This window comes from Spea bombifrons, chromosome 4 (assembly GCF_027358695.1).
Source record: "Spea bombifrons isolate aSpeBom1 chromosome 4, aSpeBom1.2.pri, whole genome shotgun sequence".
NCBI lineage: Eukaryota > Metazoa > Chordata > Amphibia > Anura > Pelobatidae > Spea > Spea bombifrons.
Window position 1 is genome coordinate 38,003,409 of NC_071090.1, and position 18,318 is coordinate 38,021,726.

At 39.7% G+C, this 18,318-nt stretch overlaps 2 protein-coding genes across 3 annotated transcripts; one reads left to right on the plus strand and one right to left on the minus strand.

Moving 5' to 3' along the window:
* Window positions 1-6,229: 6,229 nt before the first annotated feature.
* Window positions 6,230-10,147, plus strand: RMND5B (required for meiotic nuclear division 5 homolog B). 2 transcript variants are annotated; one of them, XM_053465635.1, is made up of 9 exons: window positions 6,230-6,443; window positions 7,606-7,751; window positions 8,338-8,475; window positions 8,562-8,662; window positions 8,741-8,907; window positions 8,994-9,159; window positions 9,237-9,339; window positions 9,414-9,568; window positions 9,857-10,147. In XM_053465635.1, the coding sequence occupies exons 1-9, from the start codon at window positions 6,305-6,307 to the stop codon at window positions 9,918-9,920; spliced, it is 1,179 nt and encodes a 392-aa protein (XP_053321610.1). In that variant the 5' UTR covers window positions 6,230-6,304; the 3' UTR covers window positions 9,921-10,147. The 2 variants fall into 2 exon arrangements, with proteins under 2 accessions (XP_053321610.1, XP_053321611.1); XM_053465636.1 differs by having other exon boundaries at window positions 6,230-6,354.
* Window positions 10,148-11,635: 1,488 nt separating this feature from the next.
* NHP2 (NHP2 ribonucleoprotein) lies at window positions 11,636-14,048 on the minus strand. The gene is made up of 4 exons (XM_053465638.1): window positions 13,785-14,048; window positions 12,851-12,920; window positions 12,495-12,600; window positions 11,636-12,399 (listed from the first exon to the last, which is right to left on the minus strand). Exons 1-4 carry the CDS (start codon window positions 13,930-13,932, stop codon window positions 12,274-12,276), a joined length of 450 nt encoding a protein of 149 aa, XP_053321613.1. The 5' UTR covers window positions 13,933-14,048; the 3' UTR covers window positions 11,636-12,273.
* Between the last annotated feature and the right edge of the window lie 4,270 nt (window positions 14,049-18,318).

Here is an 18,318-nt window from a genome sequence, read left to right on the forward strand (position 1 = left end):
CCATATATGTGACAATGTTGGTTCCACCAGCCATGCCAAATGCTTATAGTATTTATTGTCTCACCTATAAAGGTGGCTGGACTAGCAGCTAAACAGCATTTTAACAATAGGAATGCTATGGATTATTACTCTGGACAGAGAGCTTGACCAATAAAAAAAGGTTTATCTTACAACTATAATGATCTAATGATTAGCTTCCTTAATGATAAGTGGACTACGGATGTTCAGTCTAATTGCACACATGACTCTATCCTGATGTTTGTGGCCGATGGATTTTTTGGGGGTTTTATCTATTTGTTTTAGAACTTGATTTCATAATTCCAGAAATTGTCCTGCTTTAAAGGTGTACCCATTTTAGTGTTTCTAAGGGTTATATGAAGAATGCTTTGTCACAACAGAATGGGGCTTATTCACCAAAATGGGAGTTGGCAACAATGCTTGCAGTATTTTCTCTCTGACTTCTCTGTATATTTGGGCTTCATCTCCAAGAAAAGCTTGAATGGCCCTGTATAAGGGATGGTCCAATCTGTGAGATGTATAAATTATGCAGGGTCAGCCCTTCTTGCAGAGAAGCTGTCATGGATGGCCCTTTATAATGCATTGTAAGCTGAAAGAAAAAGTCTTCTTGCCAACCCCCACTTTAGTGAATAAACTTGTTTCTGCCCTTATGTACGAAATGATCAACATCTAAAACGACTTTGTGCCAGCTTGGCAGGAACAGAAAAGTGATTTTATTAGGCATCAAGAGTTTTATTGCACTATAGGTGTCTGTCACTCTGTCCTTGGAGTGATATGGAACGTGGACAACAAAACTTTGTGCTAAGAAAATGAAAAGTCAATGAAAATAAGGAACATTCATTCTTTGTCATCATAAAAAAACCCACTCATCGCTTTATACAGAAAAAGCTCCACTTTTTATACACCCCACATGGAATATGCTAGAGGGAGATCATGAGCAAAGATCATTCTTGACATCTGGCTCTGCTTCTGTATATTGGGGAGGACTTACGGTGTCATTGGCAGATTTATTTTTGGGGACCCAGGCTGCAAAAGCCTCAGTCTGTGTGAAGTAAACTTTTATTTGTTTTGTTTGTTTTTATTATTAATATTTTCAAATGTGAACCGATTATTTGAAAACAATCACAAATAAATTGTTTTTTTTTTATTTGTAATTTGAAAACAAAAGGCCATTCATTTTTCATTGACTGAATGAAAAAACAGAAATGTCTGTCGGCAAACGTTAAAAATCAAACGCATCCCAAGAAGTAAAAAGCTTATGGTGAGTAACAAAGTGCCAATGGTTTTACCACTTGAATCATTATGAGGGCTTCCCAAAATGTATGGCCCCAGCTCCGCAATTGTATGCATATTACAAAGTTTTAAATGCCTGAACTTCCATTTGGGCATTTCCTTTCCCATAATGTAATCTTTGATGTACCCCATTCGGGTCTCCAAGTAGGTCGCCTGATAAAAGTCGTGCCTCCTGATCAAGTCAGCTCCAATGACACATTGGACTCCAGTGGTTCAGACACACCCCAGGGGGGCTAACAAGACTTCTGGGTTCATGCACTTCAAGGTGCCAATCAGCGCTTACAAAGTACTTTAAATCCACGTTTTGATGAATATACCACCTGGGACACAGAGGATTTATGCCAGCGATTCTGCCAATCTTCATTCATGAAAACCACAGGATAACAACTTTATTGCTGAACTTGATACAAAGTTAAGTAGGGGGTACTTAGATAAGTAAGTAAATGAATGTACATTTCCCTGCACTTGGGCGACCTTTGTTAACCTGGCCCCGTTTCCAGCCTGTTTCTGCTGACTTAATGGTGCATAACCAGAAAAATTAATTATTTGATTCCAATTAAAAGGATACAGATTTACTATCAACACATTTCATACGTTTCCAAGGTTTTTTTCATGCATGAGATGTGTTTGGCTGATCTAAGCAAATTGTTAACATAACAGGAATCCAAAAAACAGTTTCACGTGTATTTATTTTACAAATATGTTATGAAATGCTGGCATTATCACAAAATTAGAATTCCTAATTAAATGCTGGATTCCAAAACGTAGCTAGCTAGACATAGGCTAGAAGTGCAGGAGAGACAGCTTACATAATATGAAGTCTGTTCCTGAAATGGTTGTGACTCACAGAACATTTGTATTGTTTTTCTCTAGAACGTGCCCACGTCCTGTATTACAATTAAGTTGTCAGTCTAGATTTTTTTTTTTTTTTACACCACTTGCCGTATGGGTTGTATAGAATACATGCTGCAAGTTCCCACTTGTCACCGACAGCTGCAAAATCATGAAGATCTGAGACTGAACTGCAGTGGGTGGCACCAAAACTTGGCAACCATAGCAGAAACCAAGCCCGTCAGCCTGTGTCCCACCAAGAACACTGGGAATGTTTCATCATGTGCCCAAAAATGTTTGTTTGTTTGTCCATCTAATTCCTCCTTCGGGCAAACTAGAAATGCTTTTTGTTAATTGCTACTAATATTATTAGCAACTGAATACAGAATTGTAGTGTAGTATATGATAGGCCACAGTTGGATGACTAGGAAACGAAACCAACTGTCTTAAGGGTAAAACAATGTTTCTCTTTGGATTATGGATTTATAAATATATTATGGATGGTTTTCTGTAGGATGTTGATTTCCTGTCCCACAGAGCTTGCAATCCATGTGGAATTTCTACCACAGCATTTGTGACCTACATCGTTGACACTCTTGAAATCAAGAGTCAGTTTCCTTTAGCTTACTAGATATTTTGGCCAGTTCATGGCAGTGTTTCTCATCACCTGGTACATATAAGCCACTGGGGTACTTCTGACACAGCCAGGGTATAATATATTTCAATGAATCTAAAAATATATTCAGTTTTATAGGGTGGAAAAACAGTTTGCAAGGGGTATCTAAAAAGGATGGCTCACTTTTAATGGAAACGGACCCTGAGCCTTGACTGGGACTACATAAGGTAGCTAACCTAGTCGGAGTGCTTTAGGAACAAAGCAGAAGGCATGACGCTTACTGTTCTAAGGGAACTGCCACCTTCATAGCATTTAACATTTTAATCCTTTCATGTCCTTGTTAAGGTGGACCTTGGGTGCCAAAAATACGGTATATCCCAAACATGGCAGCACCCTTTCCCCTCCTCAAAAATATTTTCTGTGGGTAGTGGGACTGCTGAACTCTCATGACCCTTAGTCTGAATGATGATGAGAGTTAGGGGTGTTGTAGCTATTAAAATTAGTGCTGGAAATGTTTTACCTAGATTTTTGTGCCTGTAACATTATAATGGAATTTAACCTTTTCTGAACTGTGCTTAGGTGTCACAACCCATGAGCATGCCTGGTAACTCCCCAGGTTGTTTCTTTCTCTTAAACAGGGAGCAGTGTTTGGATAAATTGGCTCTGCTGCCTACTCTCACAGGTCCTCCTCACTCCTCATCCACTAAAGGCTGTGTGGGGCTAACTCAACCTATAAGCAACAAGCCCTGCCAAATGTGTGACTAGCTCTGCTCCTTCATGAAGACACTACCTCAAAAGGGGGAGAGCCCCTGGAAGCATACCCTATGAAGTTCCCATGTAGGAGCACTTCTTTTTTTGGGATACCACCATACCTTTTTCCATATTCAGCTGGAGACTGGAAGCTCATTACATAGAATTAACCTGCTGCAAGAGATCAGGGGGGCAGAGTGGCATATCTATAAGTAAGGTGCATTATGAATTAAGGAGGGGGACCTTAAAATGGCTATTGGTTTTCCAAATTTCTGTTTGTATATAACTTTGCTGACTAACTGCATCATAGATACCAACATTTTTTAAAATACATGTATTCCTGTTCATTAGATAAAACACTGTTTTACGATTCCACTAATGTATATTTTTTTCTGTAAAAATAATTTTTGTTTAAAATAGCACCAAACTTTAAGGGTGCGGCTTATAATCGGATGCAGCCTATATTCGAGCCAATACAGTATATGGCAAATACATTGATGAAAGCAAATTCCAGAGATGTCTTGTCACCCCTGCTGTTCTAAAGTGATCCTGTCAGAGATGGCAGCAGCACTTTTTACACCCAAATTTGTTGTTCTGGTTGCCATGGGAGACTGCTTTTGTGATGTCATCCAGTGCCCCCTCCAACCCCAATAAATCTTTATGAGGTTAAAGTGAGAATTCAGAAATCAAGGCAACCAGCTGAAATTTCAAAAGTGCCAAAAATCTACGAAGCTGCTCAAATATGCTAAGCAGTTACAGCAACATACCGGTATTTGACAAAATATTTATGGAACCAATTCATATACACAAACATACATACAAGGTAACAACTATATATATACAAAATATTGATACCTGCCTGCAAAACATAAACTATTACTCAGCTAAGATAACAATCTAAGATTGATGACACAATAGAAAGCATGAGGTCCCTGTTTGTAGAGCATATAATGGAACTCACGCCTGAGCTTACATTGTCATTTGCAGAAGAATATCAATATATAGAAAGGATCTTTGTCCACAGTACTTACAAAGTAATATAAAGGATAAAATGAAAATATTGAGCATCTTGCACATAGTTACCCGCTCTTTTACGCCTTTCCGGACTCACAGATAACATGAAAGATCGAAGAACAATTGGGATGAAAAATCATATTGATGATTAAGAGAATTCTTCCCTATGGTTTGTGGGATGTATAAACTCCTGGAAGGGATCTGATTGCTCATACATCTCCCACACAGAGCAACACTTCACCTGTGGTGGTCAGCAATATGTGAAAATTGTCCTGGAAACCTCCTTTTGTCATGAAATATCTAGCAATGCAAGCAGCAGGAACCTCTTCTGATGGACCCCCTGTCAACCACTCCTTATATAAAAAAAATAGAAATGCACTTAATATAAATAATATATGGCTCATGAGCTTTTTGAAATCTAGAACAACCATTCAGCCTTCCTTCATTTTGACCTTCAGCCGGAATGATGATGATGATGAGGGTACAAATAAAGCTAAACCAAGCAATGTCTCACTTGCCCTGGCATCAGGCTAACATAGTACCATACCTCCCAACTTTTAGCCTCGACAAGTCCGGGATACCAGGGGCTGAAGCTTTTACCACTACTGTGCATGCGCACATTTCTGCGCATGCGCAGTATGCATTCTCCCGAAACGTGAGACAGAGATTGAGACAGCAGGGTAGTGGCAAAATGGGGACTGTCCCGCGCAAAGCTGGACAGTTAGGAGGCATGACGTCCAGGAATAACTTGAATACCGAGAAGTACACAGAGCCGCTGGAACAGAATTTGTACGCCTAGAAGTGTCAGCAAAAACCCATCCCACGGTTTTGGTTTTATTGGTTTCTGTAAATTTGTAAATACAAAATCTCTAGCCATTTGTTAGATGAGTAAGAGTATTGTCTTTCCCCCGACAGACCATTTTCTCCTGTGGGATCATTACTTCACAATCAAATATTAACTAGATCTGAGCGGTTAAGTACATGTATTAAATATGTCTGATATTACCTCCCACGTATCTTCAGATCCTGTGCTCTAGTACGCAGCTCCCAAGTGAATTCACAGGACTCTATGCTGCAAAAAGTATAAGAAAGTCTACCGAGCCGGCGCCTCACGTGGATCAACTGCTGTCCTTAAAGACACAGGGCTGGCTTTCATCCCCAGTCCAGTCCTGCTCTTAACGAGGGGCTGTTGGGAGGTACAGGTGCATTACAGGTAGCATGATTATTAAACAGATAAATGCCAGGTATGTTATTTTCACTTATGACTGTTAGCCAGATCCCTGCATCCTAGTCTATAAGGGATGGCCTGCATCAGCTTCTTATCACGCGATGATAACAGCAAGATACAAAGTCTTCCATTCATTCTCCCGTCTCAACGCGCCAGTGTGTATTGCCACTCGGTGGGCAGACGAGGCACTGCACGTTGTATCTTTATTAATGAACTGGCGCGCTTTGTTATGGCGGGACACAAATGTAATATTGTCTCTAATTGGCCTTCCACTCATTTCATGTTTCTGTTTTTGCTTTACGTGTTAGCTAGTAACGTAAAGCAAACTTCGGCTTTAATCAAAGATTTCGCAACACGACACACACCCCGCTTTTATGTTACAATAAAAAACACCGCTCACTCGTAGTTCCATACAAAAGCCAGGGCCAGAAGATGACTTCCGCTTTAGACCGGAACCAGATGTTCCGGCGATTAGCCAATAGCGAGACGGCTCGAAGTGTGCGTGCTGTCATTCTGTAGGGCTGCTTGTTTGGACTCACACTCGGGGAGAGGAGATGGAGCGCTGTGTCGGGGTGGAGTGGGAGCTGGAGAAGGTTCTACAGAGGTTCGTGAGCTACGGAGAGAGCAGCGAGAGGAGCCTGGAGGAGCTGCTGGCGTCTGTCACCGAGCTGCGGGAGGAGCTGAGCAGCCATGGTACTGACACATACACACACACTCCCCAAGTGTCCCTCTTTAGGAGTTCCTCTTTTGTATGATCTTAAAATAGTTACATAGTACATAAGGATGAAAAAAGACCTAAGTCCATCAAGTTTAACCCTTCCACCTAACCTTCCTACTCTGGATCCAAAAGAAGGGAGAACAAAAAACCCCAATTAAGCTACTTCAAATTCTGGAAAAAAATTCCTTCTTGTCTCCGAAAGGCAATCGGATTTCTCCTTGGATCACAAAGCTCTAAAATATTAATTCTATTTATGTTCCTGTATGTTATGCCTTTCTAATGTATTTGATAACACCACCTCCCTAGGCGGTGAATTCCATACCTTTATTGTCCTTACTGCTTTGGTGGGTATAAATAATATAATTTCTATATAAGCAGCAGAGGCCACAAAGTCGCATAAAAAGCCTGGAGAAAGTTTTGCACCCCTATCCCCCCCCCCAAAAAAAAAAAAACAACAATGGTGCTCCTCTTTGGTCATTTGAAATGTTGGGAGGTATATGTATATTGGGTACACTTGAATACTTAATCATTACTCATATTGCTCATCATTTTCATTGTCATTTCTTGCACATCCTATTTGGTACCTTTTTTTATGTCTAGTTCATAATATGTCTAGATGCAAATGCATTTAAACTCACAGAACGCCATTTAATCTTATTTTTTTTCATGAAACACTAATAACTTAGTGATGCCTACCAACTCTTGTGCCCGTTGGGCTCATTGCCATCTGTTAACACATTTACATTTTGGGGATTTTGCATGCAAGTTTCTATGGCGGTCCTTTGGGGGGCCACATCTGGTCAGGCACAATTCTTATACTTACCAATGTTTGGCTCCTAAGGTACATCAAGGCCAGGAGTGTTCTTTAAAGCCCTGGCAGTTTGGCGTAGTGTTAACAAGGTTGCCAAAAACTCAGAGATCAACAGATTACATGATCTAAAATCCTTCATTTTTCATCTTTATATCCTTCGCATAGAAGCGTTTCTGTATCAGTCGTCTTAGTAGTTTCTGCCCCAGTGTTCACGTGACTAATCACTGGCTTCTTATCTACATAATTGTTCTTTATTTTTTTTTTTGCATGATTGATATGTGTTTTTGTTTGTTGAAAAGCTTTTTCTTTCTCTATTTTATATATAGCTCAGAAAGGAGTGCCATTGTCCCCTGCTCTCGCCTTAATGATGACGCAGCGCTGCCGTAAAATCAGAGAAACTGTACAGAAAGTAGCATCTGACCACAAAGAAATGCACAGCAGTGTTTCCAGAGTAGGGAAAGCAATTGACAGAGTAAGTTTACTTGGCGAATGCCTTGGTTACGTTTCAAGAGTAACATAATACACTAACCGATATGTATATATGTATGACGTGCTCCTGTCACTGTGTAATCACGATATGCTCATATGAATAAGCAGATCTGCCAACCAGAAAAATCAGGTGTACGGAAATTCAGAAAGGCAGCTTTGTCTCGTTTTGTTAAACTGGTTAATGTTGGCAGAAAGCAAGACCATTGTGTCTTGTGAGTCAGGCTTCGTGTCTTGAAATAGATATTTTATATACTGCCAAATGGATCTTATTTTTTTTATTATCTGATCACCCTTGAAATATAAAGTTTCAAACATTGTCCTGTTGAAACAATGAGTAACGTTAAGGGGAAATGATTGTAAATGGTGTGCTGAATATTTGGCACCTTACTCTTGAATTGTCAGATTATCCCTACACCTCTTATGGATCTTATTTCATACATTCTTTCTCTCTGTTTGGGCGACAGGCTGGAATGAATAAAGATATAATTGTGGTGGCTCAACTTTCATTAATCAGCACAATAATAATACAGCATTACCTGCCTTTAGCTCCTTGAATGTTGTGCTTCCAGAATTTTGATCCTGACGTCTGTGCGGTAGTATCAGAGGGTGTTTGGGAATCGAGAAACAAGCAGCAGTTACTTTACAGTGCGATTATGGAGCATCTTTTCCAGCAAGGGCTTCCAACGGTGGCTGAGGAGCTCAGTCAGGTATTGCTAGTAAATATATCTGCAATATTTCCCATCGGCACCATGTTTGATTAAATAAACCTTCTACATCGTATCCCTTTTTGCAGGAGTCTGCCTTAAATATTGACACGAGTTTCAAGCAGCCGTTCTTGGAACTGAACCGAATCCTGGAAGCTCTCCAGAAGCGTGATCTCAGACCAGCCCTAGAGTAGGCATCAGGAGACCATACTGTACAAATATGTTCTAATGGTGAGGAATTGAACTAATGATTTCCTTTTGGTTCTAGATGGGCAATTTCGAACAGGCAACACCTGCAAGAACTAAACAGCTCATTGGAGTTTAGGCTTCATCGTCTTCATTTTATTAGTCTACTCAGTGGTGGGCCACACAAGCAGATGCAGGCATTAACATATGCCCGTCAGTTTCAACCTTTTGCTGCACATCACCAGCAAGGTAAGGGAAGAACAGACTTAAAAACTAAGGAACTCTGCAAGTTTTGCACTCCTGATCTAACTGTGTTTTCTCCATTTCTGAATAAGAAATCCAGGTGATAATGGGAAGTCTTGCATACCTTCCACATGGGATTGAGAACTCTCCTTATGCCCATTTGTTAGCCGTGGAGCAGTGGATAAGCATCGGCGAACAGTTCACCAGGGACGCTTGCCATTTGCTTGGTCTGTCTATAGAGTCTCCTTTAAGTGTTGGGTAAGGTGTGTTTCTGGAAAATATAGAACTACCACTGGATACTATCTATCTCACTGGCCTTTTCCTCCCCTGCCCAGCTTTGCCTCAGGTTGTGTGGCTCTCCCTGTGTTGCTGAACATCAAAGCAGTTATTGAGCAAAGACAGTGCGCAGGAGTGTGGAGTCACAAGGATGAATTACCTGTAAGTGTTGGCCTAATTTGTACCGACTCTCGCTTTATGGAACCTGTAAGTAAGAAGTTCTCTGCTTTCATCAGATCGAGATTGACCTGGGAAAGAAGTGCAGATATCACTCTGTCTTTGCATGTCCTATACTAAGGCAACAAACCTCTGATGCCAACCCACCCATCAAGCTAGTGTGTGGCCATGTTATCTCACGGGATGCTCTGAACAAGCTGATTAATGGTGGAAAGTAAGTTACTGAACAGCTTTTTTATTTTATTTTTTTATTTTAATTGTACAGAAATTTATCATGAGCATTACTGACACATCGGGGTCTATTCACTAACAAGAGTCACAGATAGTTTGTTTTGCTCTTCTTGAAATCATTAGTTCTCTCCAGATTGACTTTTTTTCTCCGTATTATGTGTCTTTCAAGAACTGCATTTTTGTCCTTCTGTTGGCTTCCCCGGTGCTAGAAGCCAGTGCGGTTGCCTCTGTTTTGCCTGTTTATTTCTGACAGTCTTATTTCCTTCATTAGGTTGAAGTGCCCGTACTGCCCCATGGAACAGAATCCAGCAGATGGGAAACCCATCATTTTCTGACACACAACAGCTGGAAGGGCTCAAGCAATATGCATAAAGTATTCCAACTTTTACAGCTGGCACAGTGTTGCTCAACTATTATGCTAAGACAGTGCAGTCTGTATATATTCTGTTCTATAAATGTCAGAAAGGACTTTTCAAACATTAAAAAGGAAGGTGTTTACAGAGTGGATGGCTCTGCTATGAACATAAATAAATAGATCTTTACCATATCATGTGACCCTGAATATGTGAAGTGTTGCCTTCCTTTGTGAGGAAACAGTATTGGAAGTAAATTAGGGATTTGTTCTAGATGTACAATGTAATGTACATGTAACCGCTCCTCAAGTTCGACTTTCTGGTTCTCTAGACGGTATCATGGGCCTCATTTATCCTGAAAAGCCCGAGTTGGTCCTGCTTAATGCATAGCTCATTTTTCTACAAAAAAAGGCTGTGAAAATTCTTGTTTTACACGTAGGCCAAATTGCCCTTATTCATTCATCACAATGGGTTGTTGAGCTTCACAAGATGTGACATGGCTACTAAAATAGCAAAAGCATTGAAGATGCTATAGGTTCAAGCCAACTGAAAATGTCACGAATTTACCTGGAAGAGGATGTCTCTCATCTTAACGCACTGTGAAGAGGATGGGTCAAGTAGCCAAACAATCTAGGATCATAGGTGGCGATTTGCTCGAGTTAGTTGCGTCTTGGTCAGAAAGTCTCAAACTACAACCCGATGTCACCTACATCACCCTAAGTTGTTTGGAAGGGTTTCAATAAAAAAGCCTCTACTCTCACCCAAAAAAAACACTCAACCATCTTCATTTGGCTAGAAACTAATGGAACTTCAAATGGGATTGGGTTCTAAGGTCTTATGAAACTCAAATAGAGCTTTCTGCCAATATACACCATAGGTGGGTTTGGCGCACACAGAGGGGTAGCTATAAAAGAAAGGGACCTCATGCCCATTAGTTAAAAGGGGTGGTGGCTCATTAATGTTTTGGGGCTGGTTTTCTGCCACATGTCATGGACTTAAATATCAACAGATATTACATGAACACGAGGAGGGCAACGATCCAAAGCATGCATCAAAATCAACACAAAACATGGTTTACCAACCATAAAATCAAGGTCCTACCACAGCCCTCCCAGTCCCCTAACTTGAACCCCTTAGAAAACGTATGGGATGAACCGATGAGAGTCCACCAGTGTCTACCCTGAAATTTGAAGGATCTGGAGAGATACTGTATGGAGGAATGGTCTCGGATCCCTTGCCATGCATTCTCCAACCATATCAGACATTATGGCAGATGATGCAGAGCTGTTATCTTGGAAAAGGGAAGTAGCATACAGTATAGACTAAACGAGTGCCAATAATTGTGGCATTCATAATTAATTTTTTGATTCAACCTGTGTGGTGTGTGTAATTGTTTACTATCCATTAGAGATTATTTTTGTGTATTTTATGAATAAAAAAATGAAAAGGTAAAATAGACAATTTTTCACACCATTCTTTGCTATATATATGTATTTATTATACACACCGTTACGCTTATGGTGCTTTATAGAACTGTGGAATGTGGTGCTTCAGGGCAGTGACAGATACATGTATTCGGCTTCTACTAAAATGTCCTGTTCTGACACTGGAAATGTCTTCACCCGAAAGGGCATGTTGAGTAATTAGAATACACAGCGTTGCAGTGATTTTATACAAAGACGCAGCCACAGTAAATAATTTCACCTTTCTTTAATGAGAAAAAGGTCCCTATATACATGTTGCATGAAAACTACTGATTGTGTATTAACAAATGGCAGCACTCAGTTTGCAATAAACCCTGTTATTGACTGCACAGAAACAAAGCAGATGCTTAGAAGCAGAGCTGCAATGAAAAGAGTTATTTGTCTAATGCAAGTAGTGCCACACACCGTACAGCCGACAATTGGGATTCATGTTCTAAATTAATGTATCACACTGAATCTGAAATGCCGGAATCCATTTGACAAGCAATATACACAACATAGCAGCCAGGATGACTGAAATGACTTTACTTAAGAATTTTAAGCCACAATAATGTTGCTGCCCCTAAATATACTGTTGAGGTACCTGGATTTTATACGGAACCAGGTGGGCCCTGAACAAAAAATTTTAAAAAAAATTTAATTTGTTTATGGCAGCTCCTGTGCACACATCACCATTCAAAATAAATCAGCTTTCTAAATTTAAAAAAAAGGACATTCGTACATCTGACAAAAATAGAAGTCCAGGCTGTAAAGATATCTTTTTCACCCCATAGCTCTTGGGGTTGTTGGACGTTGTGATGATCGTTCTAATTTCAAAAATAGTCTATCTTCATACCCCAGGAGGTACTCTGTCAATAAGGTTGAGGCAGTGCCTCCACATCTTCCAGACAGACGTCATATGCCTCTTGATATTCACTGTGTGGTTTAATTAGTATTACACAGGTTGGACGCTTGGAGCCTGCAGCTGCACCTAAATCCTATTAAATAAAAGCGTAGCCATTTAGGAACAGGTCACTGTAATGGTGTCCAGCAACACAACTATTAAAGTAAATATAGAAAGCAGTATACTTACAGATTTGGACGGGACGTACGCGTATGGAATGTTGAGGTCCTCACACATCACAGGAATGTGACAATAAACTTCAATGGGAAGCGTGTCGCCAGCAAGCACCACAATGCTAGAATGAAAACGAGACATCAGCATCGATACACAGGAGGTCTGAAACTCATTTCGAGTATAACGATTGTTCATAATCTAACATAAGTACGAGCCTTTGTAGCAAAATAACCCATGCCGTTTCAACTGTGCTGAACGAATAGACATTTGTAAGCGAACATGAAATGGTCTACACACCGGAACTGAAAAAAGGTTAAGAAAAAATTGTCTTTATGCCACATACATTAGGTATTAATAAAGGATCTGCTCACCCTTTTTCTCCTTTATTGATAAACTTCTGCACTTCTTTCACTCCTCTGCGGATATTCTTTTGTTTAACAGCTAAAAGTCAGAAATGAAGAGAGAATGAGGTGTTGAAGCTAAAGCAGATCTACAAAACGACCACAAGGATTCCGATCAACTTTGAGTCATACCCCAAACAAAAAAAATATAATGGAAAGTTACTGCCTTTCATCAACCCTCGAGCAGCAACGTCAAATACAATAAGAACAAACAGCTAAGCAGTTGAATTGCCCACGGTAAATGGATTTAAACCCCTAAACCCTATATCTATACATCACCCATCTTACCTTCCAAAGGGACTATGTTATAGGCAAATTACATCTATAATACACACAGTTTTTTCATTGAGTAGACGTTTGGAGTAATCAATACCAGAACACAAACGTATACTTTATATTGTGTGTTTCTACCCATTATAATACTCTATATTGTGTGTTTCCACCCATCTTTAATGGTCTCATTATTAAAGTAAACATATTTTTTTTGTTTAGAAACATAAAGATGGGTCATCAAGTACGCAACGCTAATACAGGCAAATATACATAGTTTATATAGCGCATGTGCTCCTGATCGCCATGAATACATTGGGAGATGAAGCTGTAGCTGCAGACTGTTCAGCACATGACCACGTGAGTACCTCCGAAAGTAAAGTAGTACGGCGATTATTTATCAGGACTAAACGGTGAAGGAAGTACTGGTAACCCTTGAAACGACTTATAGTATTTAATATATACCATTCGGGTGATAGCTAATCAACGCCTGGTAGAGTCAAAGGTTATCGGATGAGCCGCGTGAATGCGAGCACAAGGGAATCCTAATATTCGGATAATAAAGGCACCGCATAAGAATCCGGCTCACGTGCAGTACATAGCGTATACTGTTATAATCCCCGGGCGATCGTACCTTTCTTGACGCACTTATACAGCCTCTTGGTCAGCTTACGTCCGGCTAAAGGCTTGGCGATGGGGTTGAGATATGCCAGCAAATCATCATAAGTCCTTTCCGGTACCTCCGCGGCCTCCTCCGTTTCTTCTTTTTTGATTTTCGTCATTTTAAAAAGGATCCGAGCCGCCACTCACAACCACGTGTAGCAGGAACACCGTGCTTCTAAGAAGAACTTCCGTATCCGGCGGAAGTGGGCTAGAACTCCGTGTACGCATATTCACAGCAATAAGACAGTTCCTACTGGTGATCTACGCTTTCTTAAACTTCTCTCAACTCTTGGCGAACTCCCACAATTTAAAACCTGCCCTAAAGATTTATGAGTGTTAAATCTTAATAAATATGTGTTGATATAAATAATAGTAATAATCAAGGATTTATGCTTTGAAAACGTTTTAATTATAACAATATTATGAAAATACAAACAGTTCGGATTATTATATGTAACAAACTCGTAACAAGTAAAACGTTAGTTTCCTTTCCTGAAGCGGGGAGGATCTTTAGGTAAATTATCAGGACTATGTGGCTCTTCACATGTGATGGCATGGAGTGTCACGTGATAAGCTGTATGCTTTAGGCAGAGGAGGAAGGACCGATGCTTTAGTGAAATAATAGCATGGATGTCTGTCCTATGGAAGGTTTAGAAGAACCTGTGGAAGAAAAAAACCCACAAAATATTAGTAAAAAATACTCTTGCTGTTTCATGCATGTGTCTCCAGTGGGATGCCAACACACAATGTTCACAATCATACACACATTTATATTCTGTAGTTTTGAATGGGGGCCGTGATCACCAAAAGTGGCTTTTTTTCTTGATTACATACTCTGATCACATGCCACGCAAAACACTAGCATACTAATGACTCCACTGCCTTTAAAAAGGGATGTTTGGAATATTGCACCTGTAATAATTCCACAGTGTCCTTCTGCATCTCTACAGCTTTCTGGTAGACACTGTGATTATGGCTGTTGTACATGATGGCATTAAAAAGCATTAGCAGGACATCTCTTTGGAACTCCACTGTAGTCTTAATCCTTCCTTTTGATAGCCCGCGCTTTATTGTAGTGAGGTCCATGGGCCTGGAAAGACAGTACATTTGAAAAGCCAGCAGTGAGAATTCAGGTGCATTTTCAATTCGTTGCCTGGTGCCCACATTCACTCACACTCTCACTCACAGATTGGAGGATAATTAGGAGAGGTGTCTACATACTTTTGGTCATATAGTGCATATCTCTTTCAGAACCATTTAAGTAAATGTGTAAGCTTCCAACCAATTTTACTTTTGCGATGTTGCAGTTAAGCTTCACCTACAATAAATAAGATATTGCTGATCATGGAATGAACTCCAGCAATTATATTATTTTTGGTTCTAATGGCTCAAAAACCCATTTGGGAAGTCACTTGCCAGTATATATGGCAGATATTGCGAGGGTAGCACAGTGACATGAGTCAAGTTACAAATTTGGCTATTGGATCTACCGGTTTCCAGATATGACACCTTTTTCGGTAATTCTTCTTTACCTTTTAACTATTTCCTGATATCCTGGAGCCTGCTTCTCCCGCACTGGTCTCATGAAAGGTCCAACAAATCTGAAAGGTAGTAAAATAGCAAACAAAATGAGCCAGCTCTTGTGTTTAGAAGTTCACTCTGGCCTTTTTCAAGTTTTTCCAAATTCAATATGAGAATGTACCAACCCACCTGTGGCTAGCTATCATTTTCCAGATGGGTGTCAACATCTTTTTCAGTACAAGAGGTTCTTGAGATGTTTCTCTGACGTGTAAGTTGAGCCTGTAGGACAAGATTTGACAACAGTATATACAAAGAATAGTAGGGTTTCTACCTGTGAAACACATGCTGACACTTTTTAAGCTACTTTTTGAGCAGTTCTTTAAAACAAATACCATTGCATAATTCCTCCTAATGTTAGGGCATGTTAGCTGTTATAAACAAGTGAACAAAAAAGAGCCACACATTTTATAAAGGCAAAATCTTGTGTTCCTACTACCCTGTCAATGAATAATATCAAAAATGTTGTGTGAGTACTCTCAGAGCACATCTGTCCCAAATAATTGCTCAATTTGTATGCATTTTACGTGTTACTATGTTTATAGCTTATGAAGATGCTATGGCTCAAGTTTCATGTGAAGCAGTCCCCTTATCATATTTATTATAGTCTTGTTCCAAATGATTATGCATGTATAGTATAGCATAGTAGTTGAGAAAAGACTTGCGTCCATCAAGCTCAACCCTTTTCCTGTTCCTTGTTAACCTTTAAAACAGAACTCACAATGCTAGTAACGTGGGACGACTGGATGAGGAATCTTCTTGCATCTCATTCTGGAGATCACATACTGAGGACCCACTATCACTCTCACTGGCTGAAGTACTGTCATTTGCTTCCCATGCACACCAACCACCAGTATAATCTTCATGTGAAGTCATAGGAGTCTCACACCATCTCTTTTTGTCTTTTTGATGACCCTGACAATAAAAAGCTATAGTCAATGTAATAAAAGCTTAATTATAGGCGTCATGCCTTTTAGCAACGTAAACAATTAAACTATTGGTACTTTAACATTTTACACTGGAACAGCGTGGTTTTTACTTCCAACAATAAAATACAGAAATATAAAAGTATGAATACAGCTCCAATATGGATGTACTCCACAATGTTCAAAAAAAATCCGATTACTTGGACCTGTAATGAATTCTTTATTAATCAATTAAAAGAAGCAATGGAGTAACTTGGAAATTCTACCAAATGAAGATATCTGAACAGGTAATGAGATCTTTAATCCTATGCCCCTGCTCATAACATGAACATAAACATATAGCTTGATTTATATTATATAGCCCTACTAATTAGACATTACTTGAGATTGACTGACCATAAAGGATTCATAGCTGTATATGATTCAGGATTCTCTCACCTGTCCAGAGCTCAGGACCACACTCTGCAATACATGGGCTCTGTCCGACGCTACAGCTTGGTCATGTTCTAACTCTTTTGCAGTAGATCTATCTCCTTCACACTCACTGTATGCTTCCGGTAGTAACATTGGTGTCGAGAAACAGCCCTGCTCATCGTCTGAGCTGTCAGAGGACTGAGTGCTCGAGAAACAGGAAAAATCCTACCACAAGTAATACATAGAAAGGTAAACCATGTATGTATGTTGTAAACATGTTGAGGTATTAAGAGCAGTACCCAGGAACATAAAAATCTGTTAAAAATACTACATATTTAATAAATTGAGGAAAAGGATTGTATAGGAAAATTATTTCAATCTTCATGTGTGAGTCTGTAAGATGTTGAAACCTCAGGGCAATCTAGGGGCAATATTAGTCTCCATGCCACTTCACCTTACGCTAAGACATGCGTGGATGCAAGCAAGGAGTGGAGACCACAGTACCGAGGCATAAGGAAGAGGAAGGTCATGGAAATTGAAAGGTTAGAGGCTGGAGGCAGTAAGTCAATAGACTGAACAGACAAAATAATGGTACTAAAAACATGCAGCCCTACTGAAGCAGCAGTCATTGTGAAGATACTGGAAGTAGCACTTTGTGTCTGGTATCTTTGGACAAACAGGTGAGATTTATACTGATACTGTTTTTAGAGAACATCTATAGAGATCTTCATTGGGTGCAATTGAAATGTATTGGTACTTATCTCAGTAGGTGCACATTGGCAGCTTCTTCTCATAGACTCATGTAATAACCAGCCTCTACTTCACATAATTATAGTGGGGTCATGTAGTAAGTCCATGGTCTTTTAGTCTATAAGATGCTGAAACTGAATCATAGATGTAAATCACAATCTAGCTATGGATTTGCTTGTAACTTTGTTTACCTGGAAGATGACTGGTGGAATATATCTTTCTCCCTCATTCAAGTATGTACTAGCATCATCCAAGCTTCCTTCATGTAGCTGCTCGATGTCCCCTAACCTTATGTAGCTTCCTCCTTTCTGATCTTCACAGGTGTCCCAGAAATCACTTAAGGATGTGGACCATGATCTGAATAACTTGCGCCACTCCTTGCCTGATTTGGGATGCATTTCGCGCCCTATCTGCTCAGGATTACATAGAACGGCATAGAAATTATTCATTAATATTGCCATTAATATGAACAAAGTTAATATGTCATAATTCAAACTCACATACATCACTCCTGTTCAATAGCACTTTATGTATACATGATAATATCTCTTAAATGGGTGTATTAAAAGAGGGAGGGTAACGGCTATAAGGCAAGCAAGGAAGAAAGCGATAAAATAGGAACAATTCAAGAAATTATAAATGGTTACTTTTCTCTTTACAATTGATTCCACGTGGACTCTTGGTTATTCTACAATTAGCCTATTAAGTTATTGTGTTTACTGCAGGCTTTAAGTTAAAATAGTTCACAAACAAGATTATATAGCCGAGGTTCAATTCCTTATGGTCCCCAAAGCTAATATAAGGGGGTCATGGGAGTCAGAGAGAGTCGCTATAGTA

Bases quoted from the DNA above. Each gene is read 5' to 3' on its own strand.
- RMND5B (XM_053465635.1), top strand. From the start codon at position 6,305: ATGGAGCGCTGTGTCGGGGTGGAGTGGGAGCTGGAGAAGGTTCTACAG. The intron at 8,908-8,993 runs GTAAGGGAAGAA...TTTCTGAATAAG, and splicing joins TGCTGCACATCACCAGCAAG to AAATCCAGGTGATAATGGGA. The intron at 9,340-9,413 runs GTAAGTGTTGGC...TGCTTTCATCAG, and splicing joins GTCACAAGGATGAATTACCT to ATCGAGATTGACCTGGGAAA.
- NHP2 (XM_053465638.1), bottom strand. From the start codon at position 13,932: ATGACGAAAATCAAAAAAGAAGAAACGGAGGAGGCCGCGGAGGTACCG. The intron at 12,601-12,850 runs GTGAGCAGATCC...TTTTCATTCTAG, and splicing joins ATCAATAAAGGAGAAAAAGG to CATTGTGGTGCTTGCTGGCG. The intron at 12,400-12,494 runs GTAAGTATACTG...TTTATTTAATAG, and splicing joins CGTACGTCCCGTCCAAATCT to GATTTAGGTGCAGCTGCAGG.